We start from the raw sequence: 21,785 nt of genomic DNA, 5'->3' as shown, positions 1-21,785 counted from the left end.
TATCTATTAAAAATTATGAGAATTATTTCTTACAATTTTTTTTACACTACACTTTTTGATTGAACCATTACAAATATTTTATGTAAGTTTTTTTTACAACAAATAGTATTTTAAGATCATGAATAAACGTTTAAAACAAAAAAAAATCTAATGAAACATGGCACAAAATTGTGGTTTATGTAGTTTTCGTTTTAAAATTTAAAGAAGAATCTTTTAAGAAAATGTAAAATTGGGTTAAAGTTCTTTTTTTTGTTGTCACTGAAATTGGGTTAAAATTCAAATTAAAATTTTTAATTCAATAAAAAGTGTCATATATCAAAAGATCCAAGACTAAATCCCCTGATTCTGCTTGAATAGGTGGAGCACTATGGAGACTTTGTTCTCGTCAGCGAGCATTGCAACCATCTCAGGCAACTCTTCAAGAATTTGATCTTTACCATAACTATAAAACCAAACGACCATCTTCTCTAATGTCTCTGTTTTCTTAAACATAAGTTCCATGAACGAAGCCACGTGCCTCGACTCTACATCCCAATGATTAAGTTTCTCAAAGACCCTCGCTTCCAAGCTCCAACACTGATCTGTATTCACGCCTTGCAAATCCAGGTACGTGTCAATTTTATTCTTCTGTATAAGAGAAAAGGTTTTCGATTATGCAAACTGATAGTCAATATTTCAGGTTCTACAAACCCAAAATGAAAAGACATGCATGGTACTAGGACTATATTTAAAGTCGCTAATAGTTAGAATGGTCAAGGAGATTAAGAAAATAAAATAGGCTTGTGGAAAAATACCGTAAAGGTACCAAACTTCATTTTGTGTATTGTTGTTAGCTTCTTCAATTCAGATGAGTTTTGTAGCACCCTGACTATACCAGGAATTGCATATTGAGAGATCATTGTCTCAAGTGTCAAATCTTTGACCTTGAAGCTCGGAATGGGAACACGACGGAGCTCGGCAAGAGTTAAAACCTAACAAGAAGCATATATAGATAGTAAATACCGAAACACAAACCTCTCTAAAAAGAAAATAAAAAGAGCTAAATAACTAATGAACATAGCTGACTTCTCAAAGAGTGCATATAACATAGACTTAAATGGAAATCAAAAAGCCTAGTGAAAACTAAATTATTGGCTTGCTTGACTGACGTAAAGTGATTATGCAACATGCTATTATAGAGAACGCAATAATGTTTATATCTTCCTTGGAATACAAGAAAACATACCGTAAGAAAGTTTTCTCCGAAAGTAAGCTTATCTACATGCTGCAACTTCTCTAGCATCTCTAGCACCATGGCTTGAAGAAAATCAGCCTTCAGATCTTCAAGTGCACAAAAGCAAATCTCCATTCTAGCTTCTTTTAAAGACGAGACATCAACTAAAGTACATGGTAATTGAGAGTTTTTCAATTTGAGACAATGGATATGAGGTGCAATAATTTGCTTAGGCCCCGGAACCCAAATGTTACGATCGACTACTAATGTTCTCAGACTCAACGATTTGCTGAGATCAAGAACCAACAGTTTATCGCAAAAGTAAAGGGTTAAGCTTTCTAGAATCGGACAGCCAGATAGAATCTTATCCATGTATTCTTCAGAGATCTTGCAACACCTTAAGGACAGCATCTTCAGAGATGTCCAAGACACGGGAAAACTTGGAAGTGTCAAACCAATAAAAGAATACTCAACACTGAGTTGCTTGAAAGAGTTACTGATGTAAAAGGAGTCAGGAACATGATACTTATGGTCACCACTATAACCGAACTCCAACGACATATTCTCAACGTTTCGGGACATGGCGAACTCGATCCATCTGTCAACGTAAGGAATATCGTATTGTAAGCTGGCACTGAGCTTGAAACTCATCACCTTGCGAGCCTTGTAGCGATCTAGTATTTTGTTTATAATATCACCCTTCGGCCCATGTGGCCTAATCCAGTCGAAGGAGAGGCAAGGTGTATGGGACCATAGATTCCTCCATCTTTTGGACAAGACGGATGTTTTGATGGCGATTTGTGTCGGAAGATAGGAGAGAATGGTTTGGAGGATCACGTCAGGTAGAGAGCTGACTGAGTCTGCACCGTCGCTTGAATCTCCTGCTTTGGTTTTGCAGTCACGGTGGCTATAGCTTCTTAAAGCGGCGGTTGCACCGTCTCCGTTTCCGCCTTCGTCCACCATCGTCATTGGCAAATTTTGTTTTCCTCAAATTTACAATTTTAATATGAGATAGTGCTTTGACCTAAAAAAAAAACGAAACCTATTGGAAGATACAGATGAATAGTAAATTAGCATTTAGAAAATTAAATTTAATGTGGTTGTACCAATGAGATACGTACATATATTTTTAAACAAAGCAATTATATATTAAATTATTTTTCTATAAATACTTGAAATAAAAAATATATTAAATATCAAATAATATATATATCTTAATATTTCAATATATTATTAACACTAGTAGTATTCAATAATAAATAAATATTTTAACTAATTTAAAATAAAGTTCAAATACAAAAAAAATTTTTGACGGCTTAAATCAGTTATTGTCCCTCGAATTCACCTGATCCGTTTTGTTAGGCTCATTCAACTTAATCAGTTAAATCTGATCTACTTTTCTCATTCAAAACCTAATCTATACTATTAAAAGTACAGTTTTGAGGCACCAGGGAGCGTCCACCTCATCGTTTAATAATAGCTTCTTTGTAGGACACGTAGGATGTTTATTAATTAGTAAATTTAAACAATAAATTTCCAAAAAACTTCAGCAACTTCAGCAATTAAAAAATAACATTTTCATAATTTCTTTACACGATTCCATAATTAAAATGTAATATAAATTAAAAAGGCAAATCTGCATTTAAAAAAAAAACTAAAAAATCAGTTTACAGATTAAAAATACAAATACCACATTAAAATGTAAAATAAATTAAAAAGGCAAATATGCATTTAAAAAAACTACTTTAAACAATAAAAAGAAAATTTTATTGTTTCGAGGGAGCGTCCACATCAGCGAAAAAATAATAGCTCTTTGGAAGACACGTGGCATATTTTTTTTACATTCATCGTTAACAAAGTCTATGGGCCATCATGTTTTGTTGACGTTTATTTGTTTGGGCCTTTATATCACATTAATCAACCAATCAGCTACACTATATATGATTAGGGTTTCAGTTATTCCTATGGAAGGATTAGGGTTTCAGTCAGACGTGAGGACATCAAATCTAACTACTTCCTCGAAATCTCATGACAAGGAGAAGATCGTTGCTTCTCGGAAGAATCGGTAATACCTCCGAATGTAGGTTTTCATCAATCTGTATATTGGGTAGAGAATGAAACAAGGCGGAATGATGGAGCAGAGATGGATTCCGCCGGGATATCCAAGATTAGGCAGCGTTGAGGTTAAGAAGGACCATATGCTCTGGGTGGCTCTTTCAGGAGACGAGATTGAATAAGACATACGTCTTATAATGATCACTAAAAGGGATGTTATTATATTGTAAAACAGTCATATGTTTACAACTACAATAATAGTTCTCACTAATCCTCTCTGAAAATTGCTTCTCGCAGAATTTCTCCTAATTAAATGCTGGTATATGCATGGAGCGGACTTGGACAAGGCTGCTACGTTTCTAGGAGGGTCGGTGTTGATTTGCTTCTGGTCACTAACTCTCTATGTCTTTACAGTCGACGCTAATCCAGGCCTCCATCAACGTCACCGGCTCAACAGTTTCCAACTGTTTATGATCTTAGCCTTTTCGATGTGACAAAGAGCAGCCCTAACTTTTGCTTCCCTGATGCGCCTGTTGCAATCAGATTTACGTAGCATGAGTCTATGTAGGTTACTCCCATCTGCCTTAGTGTTTTTGACAATCTGCTGATGCTCCTCGATGAGAAATTGGTTGCCTTAGGTATAGAACCAAAGTTTTTCTAGCCACAAACATCAACCCAAAATTGGTTGGAGTTAAATATTTTTCTGTGTATCTTATAAGTTTATTTCTCAAAATACGGACATGTTGATTCTTGCATACTGCTCTTCTTCCAGGAAGTCTTTTCCGTAAAGCCACCTTTGGGACTCAGTTCTATTTCGACAATGAGAACTCCCCTGGAAAGACCTACTTGGAAAGGTAATCGGTTTAAGTAATTCGCAATCTACACAAAAGAACATCGTCTACAACTTCTAACAAATTTGGTCCATTTAGGCACTTTCCCGATGAACAAGTGTCTGCCTCCAAAACTCTACGAAGTATGCGATGTGAGGAAGATTGAGTCCTTGACTGTATCGGAGTGAAAGGCTTATGTGGTTACTGCCAGTCTACAGGTAAGCCCAAGACTCTAGATCAATAATCTTTCACAAAAAAAAAAACTCAGCCTATACTACTAACCAGTCTTTTTATTAGACTGAATTCCTATGCACTGGTAAAGTGGAGGAGATATATAATTATATACTGATAATGGATGGTCCTACACCTCCTGTTCTAAGGGGATGCATTTGACACCGCTATCTTTGTCGCACTTGACAATGACTCAGCTAACGGATGTGCGTGCTGCTAAAGTCTCCCAATTCCTGGTACATATAAACTTATTACTTGCTCCTTCGATGTGTTTCAAAGATTTGAACATTGCTCACTTTTTTTGAGTACATGATGCGGGTATGGAAGACGTACATAACACAGCCCTCAAGACATTGTTCACAGTACCTTAACCTTCCAGTTGAAGCTCACAGCATTCAATTACTCTACAAACATCAGAGCTTTACTATCGTACGCATTTACGATCACCACCAGTGCCACCGCTTGATGATTTTGCTCCCCAGGTAAATAAAATTAGTACCAGCAACTTAATGTCTTTTCCTAAAGATCATGCTTAGGATTCACTGTGGTTGATTAGCAAGGGAGGTAAACGACCACCCTGATAATGATATGCCAGGTGCTGGTTCAAAGGGGAAGAGTTGCACTGATGTGAAGAACAATGTTCCTGTGAACATGAGAGGTTTTGATAAGTTCAAAAAAAAAAACATGAGAGGTTTTGCACTGATGGTGAGACGTTGTATGGGACATGCGGGCGAGGAAGCTGTTCAGAATACAGTCCCTGTTGTTTTTGCCCTAATCTCCCGGCTACTGATGACGGAACTTCTGGGAGGTAGGCCCGGACTAATTAGACTCCCAGCTTTTTGAGTCTACTATCCTTACTTGACTCTCACCTCTTAGATGCACTGCAGGCTTTTTCACTTTTGTTTTGTTATGAATATTTTCTCCAGTTTCTACCCTTCAATGTGTTTTTCCACCTAAGTTTCTACTCTGTTAATCAGTTTCGTACTTATGCAATGGTTTTACATGGTCATTGTAAACTTTGTTCTACAAATCTTATAGCCAAACAATATTTATGTCGCACCATCTGATGTCCAATATTGGCACTTAAAACTTATAAATTTGTTAAAGTATATCTACCACCTCCAACATTTTTTTTTGGTTATATAAACTTCTGCCTGGAAGAGATGCATTACAAGTTACAACAACAGGTTTTCGAAGCTACTTCAACTATTATTAGATAGAGACCCGGATTTTCCTTAACCATTATTAAATTGGTTTAGTTTCCTTTAGCTAACCAATTTATCTATGTCACTCTCTGTAACAAACTTACACAATCAAGAAGTTTATTTTCATTTTACTCAATATGGTATCAGGAGCCATAGTGAGTTCTTCGTTTCCGATGATCTTCTTCGATTCAGCGAAAAATCCTTTTTCCAAAAGAAGTCGTGTAGCATTGCTATTACAAAAAAACACAAATATAAATATATAAATGTTCGATATAATAAAAAATAAAATAAAAATTAATTATACAACATAAGAAATAGAAATAACATCTATCATGCTATTATCATTTAATATAAAAATAAAAAATAGAATAAGTAAGCATATAATATAAGAAAAATATACAATAAGTAAATATACAATTAAGAAATGAAAAAGCTATTAAAAATTTATCTGAAAATGTATAATAAAATAAATAATAAGAAAATATACAATATAAAAATAAGAATAAGTAACTATACAATATAAAAAATAGAAATATTACATTAAATATCTAATGTAATATTATCCTATGATATAAAAGCAAAAAAATAAGAATACATAAATATACAATATAAGAAAAAATAAAAAATAAGTAAATATACAATATAAAAAATAGAAAAGCTAAATTAAAATATATCAGAAATGTATAGTCAAATAAATAATAAGTAAATATACAATATAAGAAATAAAATATTACATTAAAAATCTATTATAATACTAGAATAAGTAAATATAGATATAATAAAAATAAATAATAAATAAATATACAATAAAAGAATTAGAAAACTGCATTAAACATCAACATGAAAAATATATAATAAAAATAATAAGTAAATAAACAATATAAAAATAAAAATATTACATTAAACATCTATCATAATATTATTTTAATAAGACAAAAACAAGAAAATTGGAATAAGTAAATATACAAAATAATAAAAAATAACAGTAATTAAATATACAATTAAGAAAAAAAATTAAACAACTCACTGAAAAAATTATAGTAAAATATTTAATACATATACAATATAAAAAATAGAAGTATTATATTAAACATATATCGTAATATTAGAATAAGTAAGTATACAATATAATAAAAATAAAATAAAAATTAAATATATAATATAAGAAATAAAAATATTACATTAAACATATAACGTAATATTATCATCTGATATAAAGAAAAAAATAGAATAAGTAAATATAAATAAACAATAAACAATAAATAAATATACAATATCAGAAATGGAAAAATTGAATTAAACATCTATCTAAAAAAATTATAGTAAAATAAATAATAATTAATATAGAATATAAGGAAGAAAAATCTTACATTAAACATCTATCATAATATTAGAATAGAAATTAAGAATAAGTGAATGTAAAATATTGGAAAATATAAATAATAAGTAAATATACAAAATCAGAAATAGGAATATTACATTAAACATTTATCATAATATTATCATTTAATATAAAATCAAGAAAATTAAAATAAAAAAATATACAATATATGAGAAAATAAACAATAAGAAAATATACAATCAAGAAATGAAAAACTAAATTAAACACCTATCTGAAAAAAATGTATAGTAAAATAAATAAAAAAGTCTTTGAGGACCGATGAAGTCGATGTACAACCTGAATAACATCATTGAATATATTTGCACGTGTTATTTAGAATGAGTTTTCCATTTAGCCAAATTTAATAATCAGTAGTCAAACTTGAATGATTCATGGTTCCATCAGGTCTTATACGTGAACATAATTGCAATAACATTTGCGTTGTCTTGAGATTCTGTAGCAATTTCGAGTATGGCCTTAAATTGAGTCTGATCTAATGTACATTTGATGAACTGATAAAAGAACTTGACTGTTGCAGCTACTTCTCCATCATCAGTCTGATGATTCTACTCACCTATCCCAGATAAGAAGAAAAAACAAAAATGTAGGAAATAATATGTTTTTAAAAAGTTGGAATTATAAATGCTTTTTTTCGTCGTCTTCTTCTCCAGATTGAAACATAAAGAGAAGAAAGGATCTGCGAGACTAATGCGGGAGATGACGAATCACGCATCAAATGGTACTGTAGAAATTATAGAAAGCAACAAAATTGAATCAATATCAAAGTTTCAGGATGAGTCTAATGAAAGTTGTTGTATAACGGTGCAGAAGTGGTGGTAGGGTCATGGTGAGCTATGGCGGTGACAGCAGAGTTGAGTCGCGAGGAGGTGGTGTGGTCACGGCTTGGCTGTGATGGTTGTATGACTTAAAAAAAACACAGACCAGAACAGTGGAGAGAAGGAAACAGAGTAACGAAGAGAATGAAGAAGATAGTTTCGAGATGGTTTTTGCATGCACAATCTTGATATTTTCCAAGCCACATATGTCAGATTGAAGGTGTATATTTACGGAGGACATGTGAAGGCATAAAATATGTCGTAAGTATTTTTAAAGGTAAGACAAAGCCATAATCGTCATTGCAAAAATATGTGTGTTAAGGCAAATTTGGAAGAGTACATGAAAATCAAATTATGATAAGAGCACAATGCATATAATCTACATTAGTTAACATTTTACAATTTCACTGTAATATTGCAAGGTAACTATAAAATAATTGGTCATTATTAAAATATTAATCAGTTTATGATTCGGTTGGCAAGTAAGGATTGATTGGTTAGAACATATCAACCAACTAAATTGAATACATAGAAATAAATCAAAATAAATATATAGATCAATTTCAGTTAAAATATATTTTTTAAAAGAATAAAAATATTATATTTACTTAAAAATAGACTAAATAGTTAAAATATTATTTTTCATTTATTTTCAAAGCCCCGCCCGTAGGGCGGGTTGATCACTAGTTAGAGCCAAAATGTCAGTTATTCAAAACCTAAGAGCCAATATGTCAGTTCTTAAATGGTTTCTTTAGTATAATTATTTTCATAATCCGAAAACTAACTTTAGTTGGGTTTTAAAAAGTTTAATAACAAGGAAAAAACGTTTTAAAACTTTAAAATTTAAAATTTTATTTTTATTAAATTTTTAATAAAACTAAAAAAATACAAATGCTCTATTTTTTTTAAGAAAATAAAACTTTGTAAAACATTTTTATTAAAAACTTCTTATAAAGTTTTATTTTATTTTTTATAAGGTTTACAAAGTTTATTTTATTTAAGTTTTATTAAAAATGTTTTACAAAGTTTAATTTTTATTACAAACGTTTTACAAAGTTTTATTTTTATTTTTTCAAACGTTTTAAAAACATTAAAATCAAATAGTTAAATTTATTAAAAAGTTTAATAAAAATAAAAAACGTTTTTAAAAAAGTTTAACAAAAAGGAAAAATGCATATATGTTTTATGGAAGTTTTTGAATATTACAAATATATATATTTTTGATACTTTTGACAAGGTTAATCAACCTATACATGTTTTAGGGAAGTTATAATATTACAAATATTTTTTTAAAATTTTTAACAGAAACTTCCATAACTTTCGTCAAAACCAGATTTACTTATCCGTAGAAGACACTTTCCACACTTCTTAGCAACAAGAAAAAATCCTATAAGCAGATTCTATCTCATAGTCATTTGAGTAGTGTCTAGACTTTTTTGATTTTGCATTCCTAAAATTTTAGAATACCTTAAAGTAGAAACTGCATTCGGAGAAAAAAGTAGTTAACTTTACAATTAGTAGAATTCACATTCTTCATATTTAGAAATTCAATTAAAAGCAGTTCGTTTAATAAAATAGATGAACTTGTTTAATCTGGAATTTAAATTTTACTAACTCATTTTCCGACAAAATCTATTTTTAGTAGAACGAAATTTAAAATTTAAATTTATTAAGTTTTTCAAAAAAAAAAATACCAGTTTATGTATATGTGTGTTTTATCAATGGTTTGTATTTTTATAATTTTTTGATTCATAAAATTATTTATTTTATTAAGTTAGAAATGTAAAGAGTAAAAACAAAAACAATGGACAAAAAATATTTTATACTAAAAGGACAATCTTGCTATTTTTTTATTTCGTTCTGACAATTTTCCCAAACGAAGAACCAGTACATAAAGCAAAAAAACTTTAAACAAGATAGCAAATTTCACCAAAGCACATAACGAATTCAAAACCCACACAAATGCGCGAACTACCTCCTAGTGACAAGAAAAGGTCTTTGACTAAACTCTCTGATTCGGCTGGGATAAGAGCTGAGCACTGTGGAAACATTGTTCTTGTCAGCGAGCATTGGAACCATCTCAAGCAACTCTTTATAAATTTTACCATGAAGATAACTATCCAACCAAACGACCACCGTCTCTAATGTCTTTGTGTTTTTACACATAATCTCCATGAAGGAAGCCACGTGCTTCGACTCTATACTAAAACGTCTCAGGTTCTTAAAGACCCTCGCTTCCAAGCTCTAACACTGATCCTTATTCAAGCTATGCAAATCCAAGTACGTGTCAATATCCTCCCCCTGTAAAACAGAAAATGTGTAGGATCATGCAAACCTTTTGTCAATACATCAGATTCTACAAAGCCAAAGTTCAAATTGTCAAGAAAAATAGGAAAAAAGTTTAAGAAAAAAAGAGAAATAAAAGGGCTTTATGGAAAATATAAAGTATACCAGTATGATATCGATATCATCAATCGTGTACATTGTTGTTAGCTTCTTCAATTCAGCTGAGTTTTGTAGCAGCCTGACTATACCAGGAATTACATACTGAGAGATCATTGTCGTAAGTGTCAAATCTTTGACCTTGAAACTCGGAATGGAAACACACCTAAGCTCCGCAAGAGATAAAATCTAAGAGATAACAAGAAGCACAGTAGTCAGTAGTAAGTACCAAAACACAAATCTCTAAAAGAAAATTAAAAGCAAAGAGCTAACTAAAGCATTGGAAGACAAGAATCATCACTGAAAATCGAAGTCTGATGGAAGCTTATCCATTGGCTATTAACTAGACTGATGTGACATTAGTAAACTAAGTGACTATACAACATCTAGCTATTAATAAGAAACACACAAAAATGATGAGAAAAACGCGACGCAAAAAATTCAGTTTGAAATAAGTTTTTTTCCATGATTATACAACATCTAGCTATTAGAGAACGCAGCCCTAATAGCTAGATGGTAAGCGCTGGTTATAATCTGGTTCAGCGGGGAATTAGGACAGCTCCGATGTGTAAGCGCTGTGGAGAATCTGAGACTGATCTTCATATTTTTCTCCAATGTCCGTTCGCCCAAAGAACTTGGGAGATGGTCCCGGCCCTAAATATGACTCCTCTGCTCGCTGCGCCAGACATATCGTCCTTACTCGCCCTAGGGAAGGCTCTGGTTAATTTACCACCAACTGGCCTCATCAATCCTCTCTACCCTTGGGTGTTGTGGTTCTTGTGGAAAGCTAGGAATAGATTCCTCTTTGAAGATCATGTGATAAAGGAAGAGGAGGTTATTACTATGGCTCTCTCGGAAGCTCGAAAGTGGCAAGCTGCTCAAACGTTGAAGAAGTAAAAGGAGAAGCACATGCAACCTGCTAGGACCTATACAAGCATTCCTTGCACTGCTGCTGGGATGGTCTGTTTTGTTGATGCAGCTTGGCAAGCCTCAACCCATCTTGGGGGTATGGGATGGATTCTTCGTGACTCAGTAACGGGCAGGACTATGCCCAACTCTTCAAACCGCTCTCATGTGGCTTCAGCTTTAGTGTCTGAAGCTCTTGCGGTCAAAGCTGCTATCAATGATGCGGCGTCAAAGAACATCAAGATATTGAGCATCTGCTCAGACTCGAAGGTTCTAATGGATTGTATCAACTACCGAAGTCGATGCTTGGAGATTCAGAGTATCCTGAATGATATTTCTTCTCTATCAGCATCCTTCGACTCTATCTTTTTTCAGTTTGTTTCGCGTAATCTTAATGTTGAGGCTGATTCTCTGGCAAAGAAAAGCCTCTTAGAACTTGTAAGCCAGCCTATTCTAGACTGAGACTTTGTGTGTGTTTGATTTTATTAGTAATGAATGGTTTGATCCAAAAAAAAAAAAGCTATTAGAGAACGCAATAATGTTCATATCTTCCTTGGAACACAAAAGAAAACATACCTTGAGGAAGTTTTCTCCGAAAGTAAGCTTATCTACATGCTGCAACTTCTCTAGCATCTTTAGCACCATGACTTGAAGAAAATCAGCCTCCACATCATCCTGTGCGTTACAGAAAATATCTATTCTAGCTTCTTTTAAAGATGAGACATCAACTAATGTACATTGTAACTGACAGTTGCTCAATCTGAGACAATGGATATGCGGTGCAACAATATGCGTTGGTCCCGGAACCCAAACGTTACGCTCGATTACTAATGTTCTCAGACTCAACGACTTGCTGAGATCAAGAACCATCAGTTTACCGCAAAAGTAAAGGGTTAAGCTTTCGAGGATCGGACAGCCAGATAGAATCTTATCAATGCATTCTTCAGAGATCTTGCAAGACCTTAAGGACAGCATCTTCAGAGATGTCCAAGATACCGAACAACTGGGAAGATTCAAATCACTAAAGAACAACTCAACACTGAGTTGCTTGAAAGAGTTACTGATATAGAAGAAATCAGGAACATAACACTTATGGTCACCTCTATAATCGAACTCCAACGACATATTCTCAACGTTTCGCGACATGGCGAACTCGATCCATCTGTCAACGTAAGGAATATCGTCTCTCATGTCGGCACTGAGCTCGAAACTCATCATCTTGCGAGCCTTGTAGCGATCCAGTATTTTGTTTACAATATCACCTTTCGGCCCACGTGGCATAAACCAGTCCAAGTAGAGGCAAGGTGTCTCTGACCATACATGCCTCCATCTTTTGGACAAGATAGATGTTTTGATGGCGATTTTGATCGGAAGAGAGGATAGGATACTTTGGAGGATTACGTCAGGTAGAAAGCTGATTGAGTCTACACCGTCGCTTGAATCTCCAGCTTTGGTTTTGCGGTCATGGTGGCTATAGCTTCTAACGGTTGTTGCGCCATCTCCGTTTCCGCCTTTGTCCGCCATCCTAAGTTGTCATTGGTGAACTAGGGCTAGGGTAACACTTATTTTAATTTTGTAGATAAAAAAGAAGCTCAAGAAATCTATTATATTGAAACTGAAATACAAAGTCTAATTAATTGGATTATTATTAAATTTTTGTTAAAAAATAATACTTGTTTAATTTTAAATGGATTATTATAGATTGTTTTATCCATGAATAAGAAGAACAAGAAATAAAAAAATGAAGAGGAATTAAACAAAAGGAAAACATATTCCTTTACTAATTGATAAGGAATAAATGTAGTATATCTTCTAGACATTAGTGATTTGTATATGTGTCATCACTATATTTATTCTCAACAAAAAATGATGACATGTTTAAAAAAATATGATATGGTATCAATCTGATTGTGACATGTAAAATTTTCTATATTAAAATTTATGTTTTTGGTAAGATTTCTTAAATATGGTAATAAATATTATATAGATTCATATTTTTGGTGAAGTCTTATAATATAGTGATAACTGATAACTAATACGTTTTATATCAAAAATATTATTTTTTTACAAATATCCATTTTGGTGATTTTAGAAATATAGTAATACCTAATCACTTTTCTATATCTATTAAATAGTATAATTATATATAATAATATTAAAAATTTCCTCAATTTATGAATCATATTTTTATCATCAAAATAATTATAGTTATAATTATATATTTATCAACTTATATATGTTATATTTATCAACTTATATATGTTATTTATATTAATGTATATATTTATTAGAACTAATTTATATATTTACAAATACACATATTTAAAATAAAAGTAAATAAATAGATTTTAATTATTATTACAATTTAAATAAAATAAAATTAAAAAGTTAAAATAAACTTGAATAAATCAAATTAGAAAAATTATATTATGTTTTTAGTTTTTAACTAATAAAATTTAAATTTGAATACTGAAAATTGAAAATTTATTTATATAATTTTTTAAAAATTTGTATTTTATTTATGCGCATGGCGCAGGAAAACTCCTAGTTATTCCTTAAATACAAAGAAATGTGAAGGAGTCATAAGTAACAATTATTCCTTACAAATGGTGTAAATCAAAAGGACTGATAAGGAATGGACTATTCCCAATTATTCTCTTGGTTACCATTTAGATCCTTATTGTTTTCATTTAAGTGTTTTATTACATATTTTATATTTTTTTCACTCTTCCAAATTATTTTATTAATTATATTTACCATATTCGATGGCATTTTTTTTCCTATTAAGCATAATAATTTCATGTTTTTAATTGAAATTGTTCCATTAGTGACAAAAATATAAACCAGTTAACAAAGTTATTTTATTTGTTTACACAATCAGACATGCGTGTATACGGTATATATCAATTTTAAAGGAACATTGGGTTTTAGATTTTAACATTAAACTTGTTTGGATATTAAAAAAATTGGACAATGCTCAATTTGAATTCTTCCGGGTTTGCATAAATTTGTATGAACCTAAAATATCTAAATAATCTGTATGTTTGAAAATGTTACTAAACAATTTATAAAAGTGTCAAAATCAAATCCACACAGACGTGTAGGTCAAACTCTAGTAATCATTATTTTAGATTTTGTTTTGACATCTTCTATATACTTTTAATTTCTTGTATGCATAAATAATAATAGAATTTATTTAAAATAAATAACCACACTCAAAAATTCAAAATGATTTCTTTGTTTTTCTCAACCTTCCATTTTTTCTGGTAGGATTTATTTAGTTCATGAATATCTTCCTAAGAATTTACCGAGGTGTTATTAGTTGATGAAGTTTAACAATTTTAAAAACTAAAAATAATATACTGTTAGTAATAGTTGATTTTTCGTTTTAAAGTTAAAAGAAAACTCTTTTAAGAAAATTGGAACTTAGATTTAAAACTCAAGTTGAAAATTTAATTCAATAAATAATGTCATATGTTATCATAACATCCAAGACTACTTTGGTTAAAAAAAAAGATCCAAGACTAAACAATGTGATTTGGCTTGAATCGGTGGAGCACTATGGAGATATTGTTCTGGTCAGCGAGCATTGAAACCATCTCAGGCAACTCTTCAAAAGTTTGCTCTTTAAGATAACTATAAAACCAAACGACCATCTTCTCTAATGTCTTTGTTCTTTTAAACATAAGTTCCATGAACGAAGCCACGTGTCTCGACTCTACATTCCAATGACTCAGTTTCTCAAAGACCCTCGCTTCCAAGCTCCAACGCTGATCCCGATTCAAGCTTTGCAAATCCAAGTACCCGTCAATATACTCCTCCTGTACAACAGAAAAGGTTTTCGATTATGCACACCGATAATCAATATTTCAGGTTCTATAAACCCAAAGTGAAAGGACATGCATGATTCTATGACTATATATTTAAACTCGCTAATAGTTAGAATGGTCGAGGAAACTAAGAAAATAAAATAGACTTATGGAATAATACCGGTATGGTGCCAAACTCCATTTTATGTATTGTTGATAGCTTCTTCAATTCATGTGAGTTTTGTAGCACCCTGACTATACCAGGAATTGCATATTGAGAGATCATTGTCTCAAGTGTCAAATCTTTGACTTTGAAGCTTGGAATGGGAACACGGCGGAGCTCGGCAAGAGTTAGAACCTAACAAGAAGCATAGGTAGATAGTAACTACCGAAATACAAACCTCTAAAAGAAAATAAAAGAGCTAAATAACTAAAACATTTCAAGACAAGAAGATCAATGATGATCGTCACATTTTACAAACATCTATAGCTGACTTATCAAAAAGTGAATATAACATAGACTTAATGGAAATCAAAACCTAGTGAAAACTAATTTATTGGCTTGCTAGACTAACGTGACAATGGTGAAATAAGTGAATATGCAGCATCTAGCTATTAATAGAGAACGCAAGAAAACACACCGTAAGAAAGTTTTCGCCGAAAGTAAGCTTATCTACATGCTGCAACTTCTTTAGCATCTCTAGCACCATGGCCTGAAGAAAATCAGCCTTCAGATCTTCAACTGCGCAAAAGCAAATCTCCATTCTAGCTTCTTTTAAAGATGAGACATCAACTAAAGTACATGGTAACTGAGAGTTAATCAAACTGAGACAATGGATATGCGGTGCAATAATCCGCGTAGGCCCCGGAACCCAAATATTACGATCGATTACTAATGTTCTTAGACTCAACGATTTGCTGAGATCAAGAACCAACAGTTTATCGCAGAAGTGAAGGGTTAAGCTTTCGAGAACCGGACAGCCCGATAGGATCTTATCAATGCATTCATCAGAGAGTTTGCAACAACGTAAGGACAACGTCTTCAGAGATGTCCAAGAGACGGAGAAACTGGGAGGTTTTAAACCACAAAAGTCCAACTCAAGACTGAGTTGCTTGAGAGAGTTACTGATGTAAAAGAAGTCAGGAACAAGATACTTCTGATAACGGAACTCCAAGGACATATTCTCAACGTTTCGGGACATGGCGAACTCGATCCATCTGTCAATGTAAGGGAAATCGTCTCTCATGTTGGGTTTGAGGTTGAAACTCATCATCTTGCGAGCCTTGTAGCGATCTAGTATTTTGTTTATAATATCACCTTTGGGTCCATATGGCTTAGTCCAGTCCAAGTAGAGGCAAGGTGTATCGGACCATACATGCCTCCATCTTTTGGACAAGATGGATGTTTTGATGGCGATTTCGGTCGGAAGATAGGAGAGAATAGTTCGGAGGATCTCGTCAGGTAGAAACCTGAATGAGTCTAAACGTCGCTTGAATCTCCTGCTTCTTTGTTTTTTTTTGTCTTGGTGGCTATAGCTTCTAGCGGCGGTTGCACCGTATCCGTTTCCGTCTTCGTCCGCCATCCTAAGTTGTGATTGTGAACTCACATAGGGCTAGGTAATACTTTTAATTTCTTGTATCCATAAATTATAATAAAATAAATAACCATGCTCAAAAATTCAAAATGTTTTTTTTTAACTTTCCATTTTTTCTAGTAGAATTTATTTAGTTCATGAATATTATTCCTAAGAGTTTACTGAGGTGTTATTAGTTGATGAAGTTTAATAATTTTTAAAGCCAGAAATAATCTACTGTTATTAAATAGTTGATTTTCATTTTTATTATAAATCTACTTTTACTGATCTTTGCTTTTAATATATTTTCATTGTAATAATTTAGAATCTAATGTCATTGATTTTTGTATTTATGATATTTTGTGAAAATAGTTTAAAATCAAATGTTATTCGATTAAAGATTTGAAGTGGTCAACTAAAATCTAATTTTTGATTGATTTTCAATCAAAGAGTTGAATGATTTTAGCATTAATTTATGAGTAAATTTTACCAATCAGAATCCAAACTTTACCCAAGACTTTCAGTTGAAGAATCAACTCAAAGTTATCAACTCACCCTTTTTCTTGTATAAAACCTCGTGCACTTCCTTTTTAATGAAGTAGCATAAAGTCATCATTTGATCCTCTCGTTTGTGTCACGTACGTACTCAATAAAAGACTGGAATGATAATTCACCGAACGGATTGATTAACACATTACAAATTGTCAATAATCAAAAGGGTTAGATGGAAATAGATCGTAAGGCAAAGACATAAATCTTGATATCACCAAATACGAAAATATCAACTAATTGTGTTTGAAACTTATATTTACATGTGGACCCGAACAAAATTGTCACATAAGACTTAAATCAAGTTTAACTTAATACTAGATATTAATGAATCATGGCACAAACTGTTGTAGCTGAATTATGATTAGACTAATATCATCCAGGCACCCTCTGTTACACGATAACTCGGCTAGTTTCTTGCAAGCAGAAAGTGTCTTTGGATTCTCCACGCCAACAAAGTACGGCCGAACCACATCAACCGCCTCCTGGTTCGTTACCTATAATGTCCGCGAAAATCTGGTTCAACAATCAAACCGTAGACTACAAAAAGAACCTTGACTCATTTTGATTTATGCTTACCTTATCCCAGAGGCCGTCAGATGCTAAGATCAAGAACTCAAATTCCGGTTTAATTCGTAATGTTCTTGTTTCCGGTTCAGCTATTACCCACTCCTTGAGATAACGGTCTCCAATTCCTCGTGAGACGGCTAATGTTCCTTGAATTCTCCACACGCCGTTGCAGCAGTCAACATAACCACCCTACACAAACACAAAAGTAAACCGAACCGATCAAACAAAACCGGACTAATACATCATTGGAATTGCGGAATGGTAGAATGATATTACTCTGCAGATTTTAACCATTCATATTTTAAGTGAATTCGCATTTTCTTTCATCCATTCAGCAATCCCATAGATAAGATAATATATAAAAATTAAATTCCAATTTTGCATATTTGATAATATATAACCTTTTAATAATAGATAAATATATATTTAGAATGTCATATAAAACTCACCAATGCTTCAATCCTTTTGAACTCATTAGCTTGAGAAGGATTGTGATCGGTACTCAGAGCTTCCGCAACGCCACCGCGGCTTATAACCGCCCGACAATCTCCGGCATTAGAAACCGCAAGCTCACCTTCCGATATCAGAGCGGTCACACAACACGCGCCGCCCCTAGAGCCTTCTTTCAAGAAGTCCTCGTCCGTTTTGATGTAACCATCGCGTATCGCTCTCTCAACCGAGTAACCTTCTTGTCCCGATCTCACTGCCTCCATCGCCGCCTCGATGTTGTTGCCGAGATTCTTCACCGCGAACTCCGCCGCTTTGGATCCGCCGTGACCGTCGAAAACGCCGAAGAAAGCCTTTTTGCGAACTCCTCCGTCGGTATCAACCGCCGCGACATGTCTATCTTCCATTGGTCCGCGTCTTCCTCTCTTGCAATAAACGGAGTAAACTCCATCTTCTTCAGCTTCGATAACCTCATGTTCCTTTCCCGGTATCTTCGCCGTCGTACTGGACCACGGTGCAACCGCCGGAGGCAACTTTAGGTCAAGCATCGGTGGTCGCTTTCTTTTCAAAGCCGTGTTAGAATCAGGAACCGAAGTCGTCTCCTTCTGCTTCCTTGGAGGACACGCTACCATTGACAGCTTCGGTGGCGTCGAACGAGGTGAAGACGACGGCGTTTTGACCGACCTCGGAGAAAAAACAAGCGGGGATGGGAAGTAAACAGGAGATTCCGGAGCCATGATTACTGATCCATTCATGGTATAATCGTCGGTGTGATTCTTAGAGTTAGAGAGTTGCATATAAAAAAGGTAAAAGTAGGGTTGGGCTTTGATTAATTTATTTCTTGTTGTTTACGTCAGGGAAGGCAAGGACCTTGTGAATAGCGTAATAGTGGGCGGTTATGAGTCTTTTATATATGACCAAGTTTTGGTCAACGGTCAACGACGATTGTTTCTCTTTCTGCATGCTAATTAACAGCTACGTGACCAAATCTCTCTCTCTCTCTCTTGAAGTTTAGTCAAAGTCCCGTCGGTGCACCTCTATCATATTTTTCTTCTGTTTTTATCTTTATTTGGTAAGGTGCTTTATTATATGTTGCCATTACGAGATTTTATATTGCTGAATTTCTAGTTGGACCCGGTTATCACGTCAAATCTTTAAGCTTTGAATGCTAAACAATCGTCCATTGAATTTGATTGTGTCATCAATTTGATTATTCACAAATTATGTAGTTAATTATCTTAATTACGGTCTAGTAAGTGTTCCGAGATGCACGGTCTGATAAATTGATTTTAGTTATGTTAACTGTAATTGTATTAATTAAAGAAAGTCATTTATTCATTCACGCCATTTGTTTTAGTAATTAAACTGAACGCACATAAACATAAATGCATCGGCTGTAAATGTCATGTATGAATCTGAGTCTGAGAATGTATTATCAAGAACGTGAGTTACAAGTTCCTGTGCTGTAACTACAGATTTTTATAAGCCAATTAGTTTTAAATCATGAACTTTCAAGTCGATATATATTTGTGTATGAATAATAAAATAATAATAATAAAATAATAATAATTAAATGTTAATCTGGATACGTAAATGGTTCCCAACTAACTTTTGATGGAATGTTTTCGGGAATACAAAGTGATGAATAGACTCGAATAAGAAAATAGACTTGGAACGTATACATTTCAAGAAAATATTAGTTTGGGGGCTTAAATTAGGCTTTACTCGATAGCTCTCATGAATATTCATTTTATATGAAAGGTTTTAATCACTCCGTATGATTTCAAAACGTAGAACGAAATAAGACGGATGGTTTTCTTTTTGTACACCTAGCAAAATGTATTGTATTAATTTTCTTCAGGAAAGAGGAACACCATCTCGATTTGAGACATCATACCATACGTAAATGTGTATGTATTAATGTATTGTTTGTGAATAATTGGGGAACAGTTGACTTTACCTATATATGAATAGAAATAACTTCTCCTAAAGGTTCAGTCTCAGGAGGCCTTTTTGACTTGGCAAACCAATATAACATTAGAGTTTACTTTTGGTTAGCACATACAACTAAACGTTTATTAGACATAAAATAAATTCACATTCATAAAAGAAGCAGTTAGTCAAATATGCTACATGTAATTTAGAGGTTAACTATGGATAGTTGGTAAGCTATGGTCAAAACTGAGGGGCACAGTTGTCCTTCAACAGTAGTAATTATACGAATCAGAAAGTCAGGTTTCATATGATCTCGGAGAGAAGACGAGAAGGAGCAAAGAGAAAATCTACCACTGGTTGCAAGTGTAACCTATTACAATTGTTTCCTCACCTTTTCTCTATATATAAACATTAGCGATAAAACTTAAATGATCATTAAAAATTTGATATGATGGTGACATTTTGTTAATACAAAATGTCGACTCGAGATTCAGATGTAATCTATTTTGTTATCGTAGACAACTAAAAACGAATCATATATATAGCCTACTTAACTTCTTTAATGGCTTTGTCTTTTTAGTTCATTTTTAGTTGTCCTACATTTATTTACTGTGTAGAAAGCGTTCAAGGTATTTGCGTTTCTCATGGCCTGTTAATTTTTCTTTTACGATGCTTATCTTTTTCTTAATTGTTAGAAGTTGTTACGATGCTTATCTGTAGATGGAGGTTATAAATAGTTTCAGTGAGAATTTTTAATATTCACTTAGTGAAAGACTTTTTCCGGTTGTTCAATTTAGTCTCAAATTAAAGAACAACAACCACTATGCATGGACCACCTAATAGTGTCAACGACTCTTGACCAGCAAATTATACACCTAACCATAAGGCACGAATTGAGTGAAGGAGCTACAACATTTTAATTAACCTTATACAAATTGCGGTGGTATAGTTAAAGGACACGCGGTGAAGCTGCACGGCACTTCCAAGTTCCAAGTATAAGTCAGCTAATTCAGTCCTACACGTGGCATATCATCAGCTGAGAAGAGCACACGTATGACGTAACCGATTGTTCCTGAATCAGCACGTTGAGTAATTAGCAAAATCACATCCGAAACAGTGCGCATCTATATATAGAGAACGATCTAGTCGAGTATGCATATCATCATCATCATCAACTCGTTTGCGTTTGTTTGTTTTGTTTTGTTCTGTGATAAAACGAGAAGTAAAAGTTTTTTGTTTTGTTACTTGTGTAGTAAGTAACGAGCTATGGCGTCTCAACAAGAGAAGAAACAGCTAGACGAGAGGGCCAAGAAGGGAGAAACCGTCGTGCCAGGTGGGACTGGAGGCAAAAGCTTTGAAGCTCAGCAGCATCTCGCTGAAGGTCTATCTATCTATCTCTGTCTCGTTTCATGGCTGCGTATGCTTCAAGTTATAAATATAGACTTTGATTAATGGATTGATATCTGTGGAATATTATGTTAAAAGGGAGGAGCCGAGGAGGGAATACGAGGAAGGAGCAGTTAGGAAGTGAAGGATATCAGCAGATGGGACGCAAAGGAGGTAGCACCCCTGACAAGACTGACAAGGAAGACGCCGAGGATGAGTCCAGTACTAGGACCTAGTCTTAAGATTTCGATGGATGTGTAATAATATCGTTTTAAATCTTTTCCATATAGTTGCACGTTTTGGTTTCCTGTCATAAGTTGTTAAGTTCATGAGATGATGATCACCATGTGTGTGTATACGTTTTCATCTCCTTCTACTTGCGCTTGTGTTTCGTTCGTTATCTGGTACCGAGTGAG

At 33.3% G+C, this 21,785-nt stretch overlaps 5 protein-coding genes and 2 long non-coding RNA genes across 11 annotated transcripts; 3 read left to right on the top strand and 4 right to left on the bottom strand.

Moving 5' to 3' along the window:
• Positions 1 to 245: 245 nt before the first annotated feature.
• On the bottom strand, positions 246 to 2,310 carry LOC108830885 (putative F-box protein At1g49610). The gene is made up of 3 exons (XM_018604453.2): positions 1,226 to 2,310; positions 795 to 971; positions 246 to 627 (listed from the first exon to the last, which is right to left on the bottom strand). Exons 1-3 carry the CDS (start codon positions 2,180 to 2,182, stop codon positions 331 to 333), a joined length of 1,431 nt encoding a protein of 476 aa, XP_018459955.2. The 5' UTR covers positions 2,183 to 2,310; the 3' UTR covers positions 246 to 330.
• A 545-nt stretch (positions 2,311 to 2,855) lies between these two features.
• LOC108812002 (uncharacterized) lies at positions 2,856 to 5,338 on the top strand. 5 transcript variants are annotated; one of them, XR_001943433.2, is made up of 6 exons: positions 2,856 to 3,906; positions 4,041 to 4,122; positions 4,198 to 4,316; positions 4,396 to 4,565; positions 4,657 to 4,811; positions 4,886 to 5,338. It is a non-coding gene; the product is annotated as an uncharacterized LOC108812002 (long non-coding RNA). The 5 variants fall into 5 exon arrangements; XR_008935366.1 differs by having other exon boundaries at positions 4,636 to 4,811; positions 4,925 to 5,338; XR_008935367.1 differs by having other exon boundaries at positions 2,861 to 3,952; positions 4,925 to 5,338.
• A 2,113-nt stretch (positions 5,339 to 7,451) lies between these two features.
• Positions 7,452 to 8,097, top strand: LOC130496638 (uncharacterized). The gene is made up of 3 exons (XR_008935792.1): positions 7,452 to 7,519; positions 7,587 to 7,654; positions 7,744 to 8,097. It is a non-coding gene; the product is annotated as an uncharacterized LOC130496638 (long non-coding RNA).
• Positions 8,098 to 9,776: 1,679 nt separating this feature from the next.
• On the bottom strand, positions 9,777 to 12,659 carry LOC108837271 (putative F-box/LRR-repeat protein At3g18150). The gene is made up of 3 exons (XM_056987407.1): positions 11,676 to 12,659; positions 10,203 to 10,382; positions 9,777 to 10,052 (listed from the first exon to the last, which is right to left on the bottom strand). The coding sequence occupies exons 1-3, from the start codon at positions 12,621 to 12,623 to the stop codon at positions 9,996 to 9,998; spliced, it is 1,185 nt and encodes a 394-aa protein (XP_056843387.1). The 5' UTR covers positions 12,624 to 12,659; the 3' UTR covers positions 9,777 to 9,995.
• A 1,936-nt stretch (positions 12,660 to 14,595) lies between these two features.
• LOC108830887 (putative F-box/LRR-repeat protein At3g18150) lies at positions 14,596 to 16,530 on the bottom strand. The gene is made up of 3 exons (XM_056987969.1): positions 15,550 to 16,530; positions 15,090 to 15,266; positions 14,596 to 14,920 (listed from the first exon to the last, which is right to left on the bottom strand). Exons 1-3 carry the CDS (start codon positions 16,489 to 16,491, stop codon positions 14,624 to 14,626), a joined length of 1,416 nt encoding a protein of 471 aa, XP_056843949.1. The 5' UTR covers positions 16,492 to 16,530; the 3' UTR covers positions 14,596 to 14,623.
• Positions 16,531 to 17,241: 711 nt separating this feature from the next.
• Positions 17,242 to 19,114, bottom strand: LOC108830888 (probable protein phosphatase 2C 30). Its single transcript, XM_018604455.2, has 3 exons — positions 18,051 to 19,114; positions 17,611 to 17,790; positions 17,242 to 17,528 (listed from the first exon to the last, which is right to left on the bottom strand). The coding sequence occupies exons 1-3, from the start codon at positions 18,843 to 18,845 to the stop codon at positions 17,364 to 17,366; spliced, it is 1,140 nt and encodes a 379-aa protein (XP_018459957.2). The 5' UTR covers positions 18,846 to 19,114; the 3' UTR covers positions 17,242 to 17,363.
• Positions 19,115 to 21,163: 2,049 nt separating this feature from the next.
• LOC108830891 (late seed maturation protein P8B6-like) lies at positions 21,164 to 21,765 on the top strand. The gene is made up of 2 exons (XM_018604463.2): positions 21,164 to 21,364; positions 21,469 to 21,765. Exons 1-2 carry the CDS (start codon positions 21,250 to 21,252, stop codon positions 21,603 to 21,605), a joined length of 252 nt encoding a protein of 83 aa, XP_018459965.1. The 5' UTR covers positions 21,164 to 21,249; the 3' UTR covers positions 21,606 to 21,765.
• The last annotated feature ends 20 nt before the right edge of the window (positions 21,766 to 21,785 follow it).

This window comes from Raphanus sativus, chromosome 6 (genome assembly GCF_000801105.2).
Source record: "Raphanus sativus cultivar WK10039 chromosome 6, ASM80110v3, whole genome shotgun sequence".
Taxonomy (NCBI): Eukaryota; Viridiplantae; Streptophyta; class Magnoliopsida; order Brassicales; family Brassicaceae; genus Raphanus; species Raphanus sativus.
The sequence above is the reverse complement of the archived record's forward strand: the minus strand, read 5'-3'. Positions and strand labels throughout refer to the sequence as shown.